The 17,422-nt window shown below is 52.9% G+C and overlaps 1 protein-coding gene across 4 annotated transcripts in view; it reads right to left on the bottom strand.

The window, feature by feature from the left end:
• DPP6 (dipeptidyl peptidase like 6) overlaps nucleotides 1-17,422 on the bottom strand; it is a 998,429-nt gene that overhangs the window by 7,023 nt on the left and 973,984 nt on the right. For all 4 annotated transcript variants that reach the window (XM_034965319.2, XM_034965317.3, XM_034965320.2 and 1 more), the window contains exons 19-22: nucleotides 14,492-14,561; nucleotides 11,063-11,257; nucleotides 6,530-6,584; nucleotides 1,508-1,619 (exon numbers count right to left, since the gene is read on the bottom strand). In XM_034965319.2, coding sequence (XP_034821210.1) covers nucleotides 1,508-1,619; nucleotides 6,530-6,584; nucleotides 11,063-11,257; nucleotides 14,492-14,561 — 432 coding nt within the window. The remainder of the gene's footprint in view (nucleotides 1-1,507; nucleotides 1,620-6,529; nucleotides 6,585-11,062; nucleotides 11,258-14,491; nucleotides 14,562-17,422) is intronic.

Here is a 17,422-nt window from a genome sequence, read left to right as displayed (position 1 = left end):
GCCCTGCGGTCAGCTGGGTGACAGGAAGAGTGTCAGGGGCTTCTCCCAGGGCTGAGGGCCGAAAGGGCTCTGCACAGTGCCCCTGGCCTGCAGGGTAAACCTGAGGGCACCCAGGAGACAATGAAGAGGACTGGCTGGTTTTGGGCACAGTGACCCATCAAGACATGATGGCAGCTTTTGTGTGCATTTGAATCAGACAATCTGATTCAGATTTATGTGCATTTGAATCAGACAAATCTGAAACAGCATGATGAAAAAATTAAGAAAGTCTCACTCAATTTGAAGGTGGCACCCGCATTCCTGAGGGAAGATTCCTCTTACATGATTCACATTTTGGACCAGGAGAGTTCCTATACGAGTTAAAATTTGCACTGGAGTGAGCCCACTGTGAAGGTGTTGGGAGACTTGGCTGCACCAGCCAGGAGGCTGCTGGGCCCACCGTGGTCCCTGCCTTGCTGGGCGGTGTCTACAGGGCTCGGCCAGCACAGCAGGGCTGGGGCTAGGTGTGGCAATGGGGGCTGGACTCGTTCCTCCAACCTGCAGGGAATGTCAGGCTCTGGCAGGGCTGCGGTGGACCAGCAGCAGGAAGCCCCCTCCATTTCCACCTCACTTGCCAGCGCTGCCTAGGGTGGGGACAGCTGGAGGGAACAGCCTGGCTGCCATGGAGCCCTGACCTGAATTCAAGTTCTCGGAGCCACAGAAAAGACCTCTCTGTATATTCTAAGAAATGGGTTCAGGTCACAGAGCTCAGGTTCAGAGAAAAAGGAGGAGAATGCAGGAGCCTGGAACCCCCAAACACAGCAAAGCCCTTCTGTGCCTGGACAGAGGTCTGGTTCCCACACCTGGGTGGGCTCATCTCCATCTGATCCCCACAGCAGGTCACCCTGACAGCCTGACCCCATCTCTGCCTTGTGCTCATGGAGAGCCATACTCTCTGAGGACAGGTGCTGACCAGGTGCCATTTGCATGGCCAGGGAGACGGGAAGGCAGAGCTGAGCCACGTGGACCTCGTTGAATTGCTCTATGGTAGCAATTCCCTCCCAACCATCCCTTCCTTATCTGGTAACACCTGTGCACCAAATACCCATGCCCAGGCATAGAACTCAGGGCAGGGCCCTGCTCGGATTCTTCTGGGAGCAGAGAAGGAGGGCGGCCCGGCAGGGCCTGTGGCACCTGCTCCCCTCCTGCGCACCCTGGCTTCCTCGCCCCCACTGCTGCCAGCGGAGTACTAGCTGTTTCCAACTCGTGGTCTTCATTGGGATGTGATTTGTAGGCATCTGAGGATTGACCACTTTCATTCAAAACATATCACCTGAGACCCTTCCCTCTCCTTCCCCGGGTTCTTCCATCAGCCCAAGGTGGTGACTGTGGCCTGGAGGCACCTGTGGTTAGAGGGACGGTGGTGCTGAAGGGAGGGCTGTGGGGCCACGCAGGCAGGGGGAGGGGAGGGGAGGGGAGGGGCGGGGCGGGAACAGAGCCCGTCGCTTGGTCCTGCAGGGCTATTTACCATAGAGTTTGAAGTCTGTTATTGGAGAGAGAGCAGAGCCGCAGGTGAATGTCTGGCCTTGATTTTCTCCCTTTGCTGGGAGGATGTAGGTGCTCAGGTAGCCACCGTAATCCTGGAGAAAGCGCAGAGAGAAGACAGTTAGGAGTCCTGGCAGTAACTCAGCATGAAGCAGCCTCGGGCAGGGAGACAGCCCCAGAGCAGCCAGTTCCATGCAGGTTCTCTCCTTTTACAAAATGTGTCACTTGGAAAGTTGTTCACGGGGCAGTAACAAGAGATGAAAAGCAAACTCCCTTCCAACTCAGCATTATGCGACGTGCGCCTTCTCCGCTTCTGGGCCTTGGTGTCAAGGGATGTGAGGATGAAATGTAACGGCGAATTGGAAAGGCAAGTGTGGACTGCACAGGTGTAAGGTGCTGTCCTTCAGGCTCAGCGTCTCTTTACGGCATTTCTTACTGCCTCCCTTGTCTGTGGGTGAGGCCAAGCCATTGCACGATTCTGAGGGAGGGGCCAACAAGTGGCTTAGGGCGCAAGTCCTGGTCTGCACATGCTCAGCACAAGGCCGACACGAGACAGACGCTCCCAGGTGTTCTGTATTCAGGTAAGTCCTAGACTCCTGCCCTTCCCTGCCCTTGGTGGGGATGAGGAAGCCGTACTGCAACACAGGCCTCCCCAGAGAAAAGCCCTACCTCCTTGCCTGCTCGGTGCCTTCAAGGCTGGATGCTCAGACGAGCTGCAGCCTCCGAAGGGAAGACCCCGAGGGAAACAGGGGACAGCACGGAACTGTCAGATATGTGTGAGAGACAGAGCATGTGGCAGCGTGTGTGTGAGTATATGGGGGTGTGTGTGTGTGATATGTGTGTATAAACGTGTGAACATGTGCATGGGTGTATGTATGTGTATAAGCACATGTGTGAGCATGTGTAATCCTGTGTGTGCCTATACATGAGTGTGTGCATATGTGAGCATGTGTGTATGCCTGTGTGAGCATGTGTGTATGAGTATGTGTGTAAACTTGTGCAAGCCTGTGTATGTGTGATCATGTGTGCCTGTGTGTGAGCATGTGTGTGTGAGCATGTATGTGTAAGAGCATGTGTATGAGCCTGTGTGAACATGTGTGTGAGCATGTGTATGTAATCGTGTATGTATGTGAGCATGTGCATGTAATCGTATGTATGGGTGAGCGTGTGAGCATGTGTGCGTGTGCGTGAACATGTGAATGTGAATGTGTGTGAGCATGTGTATGTAATCGTGTGTGTGAGCATGTGTGTCAGCATGTGTATGTACTCGTGTATGTGTGAGCGTGTGTGAGCATGTGTATAGGTGAGCATGTGTGGGAGCATGTGTATGTAATCGTGTGAGCATGTGTGTGTGTATGAGCAGGTGTAATTGTGTGAGCATGTGTGTGTGAGTAGGCATATGTAATTGTGTGAGCATGTGTGTGTGAGTAGGTGTATGTAATCGTGTTTGTGAGCATGTATGTGTATGTGTGAGCATGTGTAATTTGAGGGCATGTGTGTGTGTGAGCAGGTGCATGTAATCGTGTATGTGGGAGCAGGTGTATGTAATCGTGTGTGTGAGCATGTGTATGGGTAAACGTGTATGAGCATGTGTGTGTGAGCATGTGTATGGGTGAGCATGTGTGTGAGCAGGTGTATGGGTGAGCATGTGTGTGTGAGCATGTGTATGGGTGAGCATGTATGGGTATGTGTGAGCAGGTGTGAGTGTATGAGCGTGTGTGTGGGTGAGCATGTGTGTGTGTGAGCAGGTGTATGTAATCATGTGTGTGAGCATGTGTGTGTCAGCATGTATGTACTCATGTGTATGTGTGAGCATGTGTGAGCATGTGTATGTAATCGTGTGTGTGAGCATGTATGTGGGAGCATGTGTATGTAATCGTGTGAGCATGTGTGTATGGGTGAGCAGGTGTATGTAATTGTGTGTGAGCATGTGTGTGTGAGTAGGTGTATGTAATTGTGTGAGCATGTGTGTGAGTAGGTGTATGTAATCGTGTTTGTGAGCACGTATGTGAGCATGTGTATGTAATTTGTGAGCACGTGTGTGTGAGCAGGTGCATGTAATAGTGTGTGTGAGCATGTGTATGGGTAAACGTGTATGAGCATGTGTGTGAGAGCATGTTTATGGGTGAGCATGTGTGTGTGAGCAGGTGTATGGGTGAGCATGTATATGTGTGAGCAGGTGTGTGAATGTGTGAGCGTGTGTGTGAGCATATGTATGGGTGAGCATGTGTCTGAGCATGTGTGAGCATGTGTATGTGTGAGCAGGTGTATGGGTGAGCATGTGTGTGAATGTGTGAGCGTGTGTGTGAGCATGTGTATGGGTGAGCATGTGTGTGTATGTGTGAGCAGGTGTATGTAATCATGTGTGAGCATGTGTGTGTATGAGCGTGACAGCATGTGTATGTGTGAGTAGGTGTATGGGTGAGCATGTGTGTGTATGTGTGAGCATGTGTGTGAGAGCAGGTGTATGGGTGAGCGTGTGTGAATGTGTGAGCATTGTGTGGGTGAGCATGTGTGTGTATGTGTGAGCGTGTGAGAGCATTTGAGTGAGCATGTGTGTGAATGTGTGAGCATGTGTATGTGAGAGCATGTGTATGGGTGAGCAGGTGTATGGGTGAGCATGTGTGCGAATGTGTGAGCATGTGTGTGTATGTGTGAGCATGTGTGTGAGAGCAGGTGTATGGGTGAGCGTGTGTGTGTGAGCATTGTGTGGGTGAGCATGTGTGTGTATGTGTGAGCGTGTATGTGAGAGCATTTGAGTGAGCATGTGTGTGAATGTGTAAGCATGTGTATGGGTGAGCATGTGTGTGTATGTGTGAGCATATGTGAGAGCATGTGTATGGGTGAGCAGGTGTATGGGTGAGGTGTATGGGTGAGCATGTGTGTGAATGTGTGAGCATGTGTGTGTGAGCATGTGTATGGGTGAGCATCCATGTGCATGTGAGTCTGTGAGCATGCGTGTTGGGAGCATGGAGTGTAGAGAACCCAGGTACCTGACTGAGACCGTGAAGCGCAGGTCATGCCAAACTCCCCCAAGATCAACCATTTATGACCTGCACGATCGTTCCGGTGTGTTCCTTTAATAGGGCAGGGGCACCTTGTCTAATGACAATGAAAGAAGATTTTCATTTTCTGACAAATAATATTTATTGTCAGTGAACTCCACACGTCCTTGTCATTCTTCGTTTTCTTTAAATCTCATTTTCCTGCAGGGCCACGCGGCCTGCTCTGGTTTAAATGAGAGACAGGCAATCTTCTGCAGGGGGGATTTTCGGTGTCGGGGGGGAAACTGCAGAACATAACGCACAGATGCCCCCTTGCTTTCCAGGTCACCTCTGGGTGCAGGGTGGCTGCTGCTCCCCTGGGCTCTGTGTCCCAGGTCCTGCGATGCCTGACAAAGGCTGCAGCCAGATCAGTGGGGCACATGCGAGGAGGAAACAGAATGGACAGGCCGCAACATGCCAAGCCACTAAAAGGATTGACGCTTTATTCTTCAGAGGAGAAATACCACTGTGGGGTCTACGGACCTCTATCTAAGGCTTGTTAAAACAAAACAGAGATGCTTATGCTCTGGAAAGACGCCCAGGATCCACTGGGCAGAATGGCAAAGGAAAGATCCCCAGCATGGAGCTCAGACAGATGTCCTCGGTGGAGCTGAGTGTGGGGGTACAGGGTGTGGGGGTGCATCAGTTGTGCTCTGACAGGTGCACAGGGTCCCCTTTCCCTTTGGCACCTCGGCTGCCTGTGCTTCTGGACCAACTGCTTGTTGAGAAAGCCTCTCTGTGTCCAGAAGTGAACTATGAAAGGCCCTGAGTGGATGGACTATATGCAAGGCACAGGAAGGAGGCCAAGCCCTCAGGAGTGGCATCCATGTGCATTTGGGGCAGAGTGACGACTGGAAAAGACTGACCACGGCCCAGGCTCCCTGCCTTTCAGCTGCCAGTCTGCTGGGAAGTCACTTCCATGAGGGTGGGGAGAGGTGATGGCTATTGACACCCAAGTTACACCTACCAATGACCCAGTGGCTTCGGGCCTCACAGGCAGTGAGTGGACATCTAGGCACCTGGAATGCACCTCTAGGGCTCTGTGCCTGGGCTCTGAACAAGGAGAGAAGCCGCCGGCCCTCCTCCTGACCGCTTCACCTCCGGCAGGTAAGGAGGAGCTGTGGGAGGGCTCCTGCATCCCCTGCTTCCTGGAGCAGCCCACAGGGCAGGGCCGGGTCTCCAGTGCATGCTGGGCTCTGAGGTTTTGGAGGCGATGACGTAAGAGGCACTGTGCTGATTACTTGTCCAAGCCTTCACCTGCGGGGGTGTCACAGCAAGGCCTCCTCTGCAGGGCCTGTGCTGAGGGTCACTCCCAGAGGGAAGATGGGTCTATACCGACCCATCTGTGTGCTGGCCTTCTTGAGATCAAGAGGCCCCAGGTCTAGGCTAAGGAGAATGAGGGGTCATGTACCAGGGCCATAGTAGGTGGTGGTGCAGGGACCTAACTCCAAACCGTGGGCCTCAGCTACAGCTGAGCTGTCCCAGGCTACAGCCTTCTGACAAGGGCCACCAGATGGGAGCGGCTCTGGTTTGAGAGATCACTGCGTGATCCTCCCCACACCTGTGCTTCCGTCTAAGTAGACATGGTAATTAACGTTGTTACGCCACATCGAGTTATCCAGAAACAGATTCCTGCTTTGCTTCTTTCCTGGCTACCATGCCAAGAGCTACAGCAGATGGATGGGAGAAAAGTCATTAGGAATGTATTAGAGCTGTCCTGCGGGGACTTGGCTTCCCTTCTCTTTCCTTCCAGATAATGTAAAAAGAAACTTAGAAAAATGAGCTGATCAAATGAAACCTCCCACGGCTGGAATCACTAAGCACCCAGGCTCTTGATTTTAAAAAATTACTTGCTCACCAGCAGACCACAGACGTTCTCAATAAATCAGGATTAGACGTGGGTAATGGTGCAGGCCACACTGGAACTGAGGGGTTTTCAGACCAGGGTGGCGCAGACTCACCTTCCCGAACACGGCCACACGCGTCCTGTCAATGTACTGCTCCTTCAGCATCGTCCTGTGAGGTCGAGGAGGGGAAAGAGGGTTCAGTGCACATCCTGCTGGCACTTTGTCTTCCTGTAGCCCAGAGCCATGTTTTCCATCCATTTCAAGGATGAAAACCCCTCTTCAAATAAAAAGCAACCTTAGCATTCCAATATAATCATTTATTGCTTTTATTTATTTAGTGCCAAGTCAGCATGTTCACGTTAAAACCTCAAAGCACCCTTGCAATAACTCTGTAGCACTTCCAGGTATAGAAGCTTCTCGACTGCGAGCCATTAATCCACAGCCGCAGAGTCCCTTCTGGGAGACGCAGCCCCTGTTGCATGGGGTCCATCTGCTGCTATTGAGCCCCCACCCAGAGCCTGTGACTCCAAGCACGCGGGCTCTGGGATGAGCCTTAGGGGTTGGCAGGAATCTGTGGAGCTCTCGTTCTATGCTTCTGGGCTCAGAGTCAAGCCAGTGAGACCCCATCCCACCTGCACAGCCTTCTGTTCCCAATTCCTGGGAGGAGGCCCCTGTCTTGTACCTGTTTGGCCACAGAGGGATTCTTCCCATGAGCTTCCTGCTACGGCCCAGCCTTGGCAGCAGCCGCTTGGTGCTCTGGGCCTCAGTGCTCTGGGCCAGTGCTGCCTGGGTCCCTGCCTCACCCTTGCTGGGACCTTGCCCCACACTGTGGTCTTCTGCTTCCCCCACGAAGTGGCTGGGGTCCTTCCGGTTTCTGGACCTCAACCAGCAGCAGGACGCCTGCAGGCTGTGGGCTTGTTGCTTGTTAGATGGAAATTATTGTCTGTCTGGATTTTACCTCAAGCCAAGCCATAATGTCAAGTGTGGAGTTAGAGATATTTTTAGACATTTTCTAGTAAAGAGGAGAAAATATAATTTCTTTTCTCAACCCTTGTGAGTTCCTGGTCGAGACACTGTCACTGTCCTGAAAATGAAAGTCAGATGAACAAGAGGAAAACCGGAAGAGATTTCCTGGCGTGCGCTGTGCCCTCCACGTGGCGGGGGCCTCAGTTCCAGTGCCTCTCAAGGCAGTGGTGTAGGGGCCCTGTTTACACAGTATTTTAACAAAGAGCCATAACTCTCAGCATAGTGACCAGGCAAAGGAGAGAGCAGCTCCAGTCTTTTATTTATTTATGGTTTTCTTTTTAAGATGGAGTTTGGCTCATTGCCCAGGCTGGAGTGCAGTGGCGCGATCGTGGCTCACCGCAACCTCTGCCTCCCAGGTTCAAGCGATCCTCCTGCCTCAACCTCCTGAGTAGCTGGGATTACACCTGGCTGATTTTTGTGTTTTTTTAATAGAGACGGTTTCACCATGTTGGCCAGCTGGTCTTGATTGAACTCCTGGCCTCAGGTGATCCGCCCACCTGGGCCTCCCAAAGTGCTGGGATTACAGGCGTGAGCCACCATGCCCAGCCCCCAGTCTTTTAAAAGGAGGGAACCTGTGAGAAGGCAATGCAATCTGCCCCCAGAGTCCCTGGCAACAGCTGGGGCCCTCTCTGGGCTGATGAGCAGGTGCTGTCCCCAGGAAGGAAGGATGGATGTCCTGGCGTCTGGCAAATAGGGGCAGAGGCAGAGAGTCCCTGTGTTTTCAGTGTCTTTCACTTAGCAGGTCTCAATATTTTGGGGATAACTATTTTGGCTTCCTCCACTAGCTACGTGAACAAATGAATAAATAAAAATGAGGCATTTCTGCTGCTCCTTAGCACATGGCCCAGGGTGTCTGTGTGTGTACACATGAGCACATAGGACCCAAAAGAAAAAATCGTGAAGAAAATCCCAAGTTGAGCCCAGAGACAACCTGTCTCTAGGAGACAGGAGCCCACCGGCCCTAGTTGGGTTTACACAGCTGCCCGCCACCTTCCACAGGGGTGGGACGAGCTCCCTTCCACAGCTCATCTCAGCTGCTCGTGGAAGGCTGGCCTGTGGGCTCCTCGGTGAGGATACGGTGGTGGTGGTGGACGGGGGACCTGTGGGAGTGGGAGGAGTCAGGCTAATGTGTCAGCCTCCTGATTTTAGGTTTCTGATCAAATTAGGCTATTTCTTTCTGATGAATGAAAATGCAGACCTCGTTCCTAGGGAGAACTGAGGGAGGCTTTCTATGGCTTGGCGCCGTTGGGCATCAGCTTCCTAAGAAAGTCTGTGCTTTGGCAACGGCTCTAAGCTTTGCCGTTGTCCACACGCTCCCATTCTTTGAGCTTCGGTGGTTTAGGAGTTGGCATTATTGACTCTTTCCAGAACAGGTTCTGCCTTGTTTTGGAACAGATGGTTGGGCCCATTCCTTCTTTTTAGGGCACGACGTGTGTGTGTGTGAAACACCTTTGCCCTCTAATTCCTGTGCTCTTTGGGGAAGATGCCAGGCAGAGCCAAGTGTCAAAGGGGAGCCTGAGGGTGCTGCGACCTTCCCCTGGGCCTGCCCTTGATGGCGGGGAGGCCCCGGGCTTCCAAACCTCCCTGGGAGGAGATAGAGCAGGTGGGGTGAGGAAAGAGCAGGAGATGGCAGAGGAAGCCACACACAAATGGAAAAGACCCAAAGGAGGAGGTCCGGGAAGCCAGGAGAGCCCTCGTGCCCCCACCCAGGAAGCCAGGCCCACTCCACTCCAGAGCGCAGCCTGGGCCGGCTTCCGTGTCCTCGGAGTCTTCTGTGGCTGGCACTGCCCGCTGCTGACCCAGCAGCCACCCACCCATCCTCCTTCCACACTGAACCCCAGCGTTCCCTTGTCACCCCACGTCCTCTGCTCAGCGGCTGGCCCCACACTGGTGTCAGACGGACACACTTGGTTTCTGGGGGGCTGCCTGCACCTGTCTCACTGGTGGCAGGTTCTGGAATGGGCAGGGGAGGGCCAGGGAGATGGAAGGAGAGGTTTGCTGTCTGCTTGTGGGGAGACTTTCCTTTCCTTTCTGGAAGTTTCTAAAAGTGGTTTCCTCCCCAAACTGCTGGAGGTAGATGACGAAGCATGGAGCCAGGTGCTACTGAGGGCCACCCCGTGACTGAGGGCTCGGCTTAGGATGAGACCATCATGGCTGGCTGGGCGGAGAGACGGAGAGAGCCTGGGTCTTTGGTGACATTGTTGGTGTCTGGATTCATCAACCTTGAGACCTGACATCCCTGTGTCTTTTGTAGCCAATATAGTTCCTTATTTGAGAGGTGTGTGTGTGTGTGTGTGTGTGTGTGCGCGCGTGCACGCACACATGTGTTGTTGTAGTCATTGACTTCCAGGCAAAGGTATCCTGGCAGACACTCCTTCCCTGAGTATCTGAGTCCTGAGAGCTCTCCCGCTCCGTATTTCCCACCTGCAACACGGGTTTCTGAAGCAATTGCTTTGTCTGCCATCACCCAGCTCATAGCTCCCGGGAGGAGGAGCGGGGCCATTCATTCACACGCTCATTGTTTTCCATTGAAAGACCATTCACTGAGTACATACCAGGGGCCATCAATCTTTTTCAAAATGAGGAGAAATGTTTTCAAAGTCAGTTGAGTAAAAATTTCCAAATGCACAAAGCACCCTGGTATAATAGGTACAGAGATGCCAGGTCCAGTCAATAAACATGTACTGAGCTGGGCTCTGTGCTCCACCCTCCCTGTGTGCCCGGGCCCAGCCTCATGCTCCCTGCCCATAACGGTGATGATCATGGTCGCGGCGGGGGTCCCTGGTAGATGTGCTTCTCCCTGCCTTCTTGTCATTCTCAGAACCCAAGTCCACAGTCCGTTGAGTTGTTCCTGCAGCATCTCTAAGGGGTGAAGTTAGAGTAAGTGCTGCAGTCCTCTGTGCCATCAGACTGTGAAAACTGCTTCTACAAAATGAGCCTGAAGGCCAGCTGCAGCCTGGCGCAGTGTCTTGATGTCTTTTTTTTATTTCCAGTGCGACAATAAGATTCAATAAGTCATTTGGAGCATCTGCCCCTTGGTGCTAAGCCTCCTTTTGTTTCTGTGATGTCGGTTGCTCTTGCTGAGTCAGTGATAGGGATGCACAGGAATGACAGAACAAAAGCCTGCCCTTCCTCAGAGCCGGGGAGGGCATTCTGGCCCCACCTGGATGTGCACGGAGGTCTTGCTCTCAGTAACGAGGGTGACCCATTTCCACGGATCCAGCCCCATTCATATTCCTTCCCTTTTTCTGTCCTTCCTTCCTGATCTCTTCTCTCCTCCCCTTGGGATAAATGGCAAAGACATGCGTGGACACTGGCCCGGGTCAGTGACCACAGCGCAGAAAAGCCAAGCCAACCCAACCGGCAATTTCTATCCCCTTGTTTTAGTCAACTCAACAATCTACCCTGCAGTGGGAAAACTAGTTATAAATGTCCCTAGGAGAAGATTCCTAAGTTTCCTTTGAAACTTCTTGGGAATGGCCAGGAGATTTTAGGTAAGAGCAAATTGCATGCAAAATGTGCGCATGGGGAAAAAGCATTCCCGCACTGTGACTGCGGTGCTGCCCCCATGAGGAGCCCTGTCCCCTCCCGGCCTCTCCTGCTTCCTGGGCGGGTGCTCACCGCACGGCCTCCATCTGGTCCTTCTCCTCCAGCAAGCCCAGCCGCCGCCTCACTTCGTGCAGGAGCTTGGTCCCTTGGAAGCCGCTGCCACGGCCGTCACACTTTACCACCACCGCGCCATGGCTGCTCACCATCACCGTCTCCCAGCTCACCTCGAACTTCTCAGCCACACTCTGGCTGCCCGGGGTGCCATCCCTGGAAAGAGAATCCCGGGCTCAGCAGGCCTGCTGCGTGGTGGGTGGCGGCTGGTCTAGCAGCTGCCACGTCAGATGACCCCCGTAAGGGATTTTACCCGTGACCCGGCTGCCACACGCTTAACTCCATACCCCAGATTCTGCTGCCCCGGGCAGGTGAGCCAGGTGTTATCCACACCCCATAAAGTGAGGAGGAAGAGGAGACCTCCAAGAGCCTAGGGCACCCAGGGCCATCCCTACACACACCGGTGCTGTCTGGGACGGCCACCAAAAAGCATCTATTTGGTGAGGGAAACAATACAAATCCTCCCACCTTCTCCCTGTGGGGACTTTCCCTACACGGCAAGAAGGTTTCTCTTTCCTGGGTTCTAGATGTCCCAGGCTGTGCCCCCTCAGTACCCATCACAAGTGACAAGGCCACGCTGACTCTAGCCACATCCCTGGCTTGAAGACGTGGTCTGTCTCTTGTTAAGTTGGAAGTAACAGCAAACCCGCCATATGGGTGGCCTTTCTCCCTCCCTCTGCTCGGGAGTCAAGGAGCCATTGGCTCTGGGCAGTGTGGCCTCCGACCCGGGCTGGCGGCTCCCACTGTGCTGTCCTCCCAGCTCTTCATTTGCGAGCCCAGCACTGCTGGCTGAAAGGCATCCATGGTGGGGCATTTGGACCATGGGATTCGACCAGTGCCACAAACAGGGCTGTTTTCTTTTTCCTCAAACAGGGCTGTTCCCTCCCTTCCTCCCTCCCTCCCCTCCTTCTTTCCTTCTCTCTCTCTCTTTCTTTTCTTTTCTTCTTTTTTTCTTTTGTTTGAGACAGGGTCTCACTCTGTCGGCCAGGCTGGAGTGCAGTGGCACAATCTTGGTTCACTGCAGCCTTGACCTCTGGGGCTCAAGCAATCCTCCCACTTTTGCCTTCCAAATAGCTGAGACCACAGGCATGTGCCACCATGCCTGGCTAATTAAAAGAAAAATCTGTTAATCTGTAGAGATGGGGTCTTGCTATGTTGCCCAGGCTGGGAACAGGGCCATTTTCTATGCAGGACTGGTTGTTTCTCATTGACCAGCATACTTATGGGTGTGGGGAAGTTTTTAAGTGATTTTCCCTCTTGCCGGGAAAAAGATGGACAGGAGAGAAAGTCAGCCCCAGGTCCAGCCTGCCTCCCTGGAACAGCAGGGAGCAGTGCCCCTCCTGAGAGTGACTCCAGCCAGGTGACTGCTTCCACCACCGGCACTCTCCCAGCTGTCCGCCAAGGGCTGAGGAGTGGGGTGGGGGCAGGAGGAGCGGGCCAGGAGCGGCGCGCTGGAGTGCCGCATGCTTAGGGTCCTGGTCAGTCATGGCGCTGCTCTATGTCGAGTGTGCATTTGTTTTCTTTTGGATTTTTTTAATCTGAGGCAGGGGCTCAGGGACTCCAGATCTCCTTGCTATCACATTTGATGTCACAGCGAGAAACAAACAAAAAGACACAGCCTCCAAGGCAAGCTAGCAAGGCCAGAGTGAGTGTGCACCCAGGGGGTGGGGTTGCCTGGCCGGTCCCGTCCTAGCTCAGCAGAGCTCAGCTGTCTCCACCGGGCACGACCACTTTTACCTCTGAAGGGAAAGTGAATTGTTTTGTAAACTGAAAAGCTTTTGGGGATTTCCTTTAAGATCACTGAAGAAACCAGTGTGCAGGGGAAGAAAGCTGGTTTGGAAGTTGTTAGCATCCTGGAGAAAGTGGGGAAAATCTGGTTTAGTAAGAGAAAGGAGGCAGGAAACGTGTGTGGTGTGTATGCACATGTGTGGGGTGTGTGGGTGTGTGGGTCTGTGGGTGTGGGTGTGTATAGGTGTGTGCATGTGTGCATGTGTGTATACACATACATGTGCATATGGGTGTGCGTGTGTGCTGCAGGTGGATGTGTATGCACACATATGTGTGTGCATGTGTGTGTATGTGTGCATGTGGGTATGCATGTGTGTGTTTATGTATGCAGGTGCGTGTGTGTGCATGTGTGCACATGTGGGTGTGTGCATGTGTGTGTGCCTATGTGTGTGGGTGCGTGTGTGTGCATGTGTGTGCCTGTGGGTGTGTGTGCATGTGGGTATGCATATGTGTGTGTTTATGTATGCAGGTGCGTGTGCATGTGTGTGTGTGGATGCATGTGTGCACATGTGGGTGGGTGTGCATGTGCGTGTGCCTGTGTGTGGGTGCGTGTGTCTGCATGTGGGTGAGTGTGCATGCGTGGCTGCTGGGAAAGTGTGAAAGCAGTCCAGATATTAAGGAAAGTGGGTTAATTGCAAAACGGAATCAGCTATTGGAATCTGTGCCCTGGGGCGTTTCTATAATGGAACCTTTTTGCTATTTAGGGACTCAGCCCTCAGGAAGGGAGCAGGGCAAGACACCAGGGTTAATCAGAGCTCCATCAGGTGCCAGCGTTTACTCAGAGGGTCGTTGCACTGGCATCCTTAACACAGCCCAGCATAGGCCTCTGCTTCAGCCGGCTCTCCCAGGCTACAAGGGGTGCCGGAGTTTCTCCTGCTCCGTGGTCTTGAAAGGACAGACCAGGAGGTGCATTGGGGCATTTGCTCAACGGTCCAGGTGGCCCCCTCTGCACTGCCTCCCCGTGCGGTGTCAGCGCGTGGACATCACCTAGACTCAGGGCTGTCAGGCAACATTTGAACCTATGCACAGGGCACCGGGCCGGCTCCTAGCACTGAGTTCCCTAATCAGACCGAACACCTTCAAGGCATTTACAGAGCACAAAAAGTTGTTCTCAAAACCCAAACCAGAGGCTTTATTAATTAATATAAGAAAGAGCTGAAAAAATTCTTTGCTGGTGAAAAAAGGGCATTCAGGGCAGTGGCCAGAAATGCCAGCCAGTGAGACCCACGGGCTCAGGGTGCGGGTCCCAGGCTCCAGCCATCTTGTGTCTCTGTGTCTTGGGACCTGTCCCCTGCCAGCCTCCGGTGAGCCTGTCATGCAAAATGCCACTACGATGATCCCAGCAGCCTCACTTTATGGTCACAGAACCTGAGGCAGCCTGGGGAGAGGCGGTGGGTACACAGCACCCACTTTCCTTTAACCTCTGGGTGTCTCCAAGATTCCTAAAGAACCTGACATTGGGCTAAACGATCTTATGTTTTCAGTTTGCAACAATATCATTTCTCCTGCTTATCTTTTCTTAAGAGTTCAATATTCCTTTATCATGGGTGTCACGGAGCCCCAGAGCGAGCACCAGGGAAAGACAGATATGATGATACTTACACCACCAGGAGCAGAGGGTAGTGGGTGGTGTCGGTGAAGGTTGCTGGCTTCAGTATCTGCATGGGCAGGTCTGGGGAGAAGCAGAGCACAGCACAGGTTAGGGGGCAACGCTGGCCACGGGGTATCGGGCATGCCCTTGGGTGACCGTGGGGGTGAGGGTGCTCTGGGTGGGGCCTGAGGGGAAGTCCACAGACAGAGACTGGCCCAGGGTTTTCATCCTGAGGACTCTGGCCTGCTGCGCGGCCTTGGGCAAGTCACCCAACCTGTGTGAAGCTTCATTTCTCTGAAGCTTCCATTCAGTCTTGCATATGGGAGTGCACTGAATGCACGGAAGACTCGATGGCCTGGGCACTCGCTAGCAGCAGAATTTCAGGCAGGGAAATATGGTGCCCTGAGAGCAGGAGGGCTGCCTGCAGCGACAAAGGCATCTCTCAGCATCTGATCGGGGATGCTGGGGATGGATATTTGGGAGCAGGGAGGCAGGGAGAGGAAGAGACAGAGGGTCAGGGGAGACAGAGGGCCGCCTAGAGGGGAGAGGGTGCCGGCCCATGGCAGTGCCTCTGTGCAGAGCCAGGTGGATCTGTGGGTCTTGCTGTTGGCAGGTTTGTGCTGGGTGGCTCTGCTGCAGCCACAGCTAGGGGAAGCCAGGGAAGGATGGTACAGCCCATTGGATCCCGTGGCTACCAAGGTCACTGGATCTGGTCCTCAGCAGCATGAAATCCAGTGGGTGAGGGAGAGTGGGTAGGAACCAAACCTCAAAAACCTGCCTCACCAATTTCTTCTGTGCCCCCTACCTTCCAACAAATCTTCCCATCCAAGTTGAATTTATTTATTGATGTTAACTACGACCCAGATTACCAAAGGCACAGCAATTAAATTGGAATTAGCGGCTTTTCAATACAATTACTACACAGATACACTGCAGGCTTGGGCGGCTGGCTGGGCAGCCAGCTCTGACCTGGCGTCTCATTACTGATTCGCGCTGAATGTTAATGGCTTGCAAATTGGCTCAATGGCCCCAGGGACTGGCGGAGAGGCAGGCCTTGGACTTCATCATTTAAATTCCATAAAACATGGTCTGGGCTGCTCCCTGGCACTGATAAGCCCAAGGGCAGACCTTGGAAACCGTGTTCTGACTGGCTGAAAACATTTCAGGGGAGCCCTTCTGGAAGATGTCCATCCTACTTTTCTAAAAAATACAAAATAAAATAAAATAAAGAAAAGCATTAGCCTCTGGTAGCATAAAGTGAAAAAACAAAACCAAGTCAGGTGGGTAGGGCTGACATCTTTCAGCTTTCCTGCGATCCCTAAGGGGGTCTTCCTGATGCCGGGCTCATACAGGCGCCCCACATCCTCTCCTGGCATCTGTACCCACCTACCTTTTAAGGAAACCCCCTGCTGGACAGAGTGTGTGGCAAGGGTGGGAAAGCTGGCTTTGTGCTTCGAAAGGTCTTTTCTGCATTTCCTAAGAGGAAGGGATGAGGGTCACACACCAGTGCTGCAGGCTTGGGAAGCGTTACTGGGACAGCAGTGGGTAGAGTGGGCTGGAGGAGGAGGAGGCCAGGCCTAAGGAGCTCAGAAAGGGATCTTGCCAGGGTGACAGTCTGGCCGCCAAGGCTGCGGAGGAGCCTCGAGCTGAGAACAGAGGAGCTTCAGAGACATGCCGGGGCAATGGTCTCTCCATTGGGCTGGGATAACACATACTTTTTTTTTTTTTTTTTTTTTTTTTGAGATGGAGTCTCATTCTGTCACCCAAGCTGGAGTACAGTGGTGCGATCTCGGCTCACTGCAACTTCCGCCTCCTGGGTTCAAGTGATTCTCCTGCCTCAGCCACCCCAGTAGCTGGGATTACAAGTGTGCACCACCACACCCAGCTAACTGTTGTATTTTTAGTAGAGACAGAGTTTCACCACGTTGGCCAGGCTGGTCTTGAACTCCTGACCTCAAGTGATCCGCATGCCTCAGCCTCCCAAAGTGCTGGGATTACAGGCGTGAGCCACCGTGACTGGCCAATACACACATTTCTTGGCCAAAGCAGCTTGTCACAGCCTCCATTTTTTGTTTGTTTGTTTGTTTTTTGTTTTTTGAGACAAAGTCTCACTCTATTGCCAAGGCTGGAGTGCAGTGGCACGATCTTGGCTCACTGCAACCTCTGCCTTCTAGGTTCAAGTGATTCTCGTGCCTCAGCCTCCCAAGTAACTGGGACTACAGGCACATGCCATCACGCCTGGCTAATTTTTGTATTTTTTGTAGAGATGGGGTTTTACCATGTTGGCCAGGCTTGTCTTGAACTCCTGACCTCAAATGATCTGCCCTCCTCAGCTTCCCAAAGTAATGGGAATCCAGGCATAAGCCACCATGCCCAGCCCTTGTTTATGGTTTTCTTGAATTTCTCTTCTTCCTCCTCTAGGCTGGGCATGATGGCTGACACCTGTAATCCTGGCACTTTGGGGGACTGAGGCAGGATTGCTTGAGCCCAGTAGTTCAAGACCAGTTTGGGCAACATAGTGAGACCCTGTCTCTACGAAAAAAAAAAAAAAAAAGAATTAGTTGGGCATGTGGCCTGCCTGTGGTCCCAGCTACTCAGGAGGCTGAGGTGGGAGGATCACTTGAGCTCGGAAGGTCAAGGCTGCAGTAACCCAAGATCGTACCACTGCATTCTAGCCTGGGGGACAGAGTGAGACTCTGTCTCACACACAGACACACACAAAATTATTCTCTTTCTCCTAGACCATTCCCTACTCATTTCGTTCATGCCCCCTTCCCTGGCGTGGTCACCTTCAGGGTATGTTAAGAGAGACAGCCTTTGGACATGTGAGTGTGTTGGCGGGGGTGGGGGTGGGGGCGGGAGCAGATCTGAAGTGCATCAAAATTCCAGAATGTTCTGACTTTCAGAGGTGAATGCAACGTCCAGAAAAGTTGTGATAGAGC

This window comes from Pan paniscus, chromosome 6, assembly GCF_029289425.2.
Source record: "Pan paniscus chromosome 6, NHGRI_mPanPan1-v2.0_pri, whole genome shotgun sequence".
Classification (NCBI taxonomy): Eukaryota; Metazoa; Chordata; class Mammalia; order Primates; family Hominidae; genus Pan; species Pan paniscus.
The sequence above is the reverse complement of the archived record's forward strand: the minus strand, read 5'-3'. Positions and strand labels throughout refer to the sequence as shown.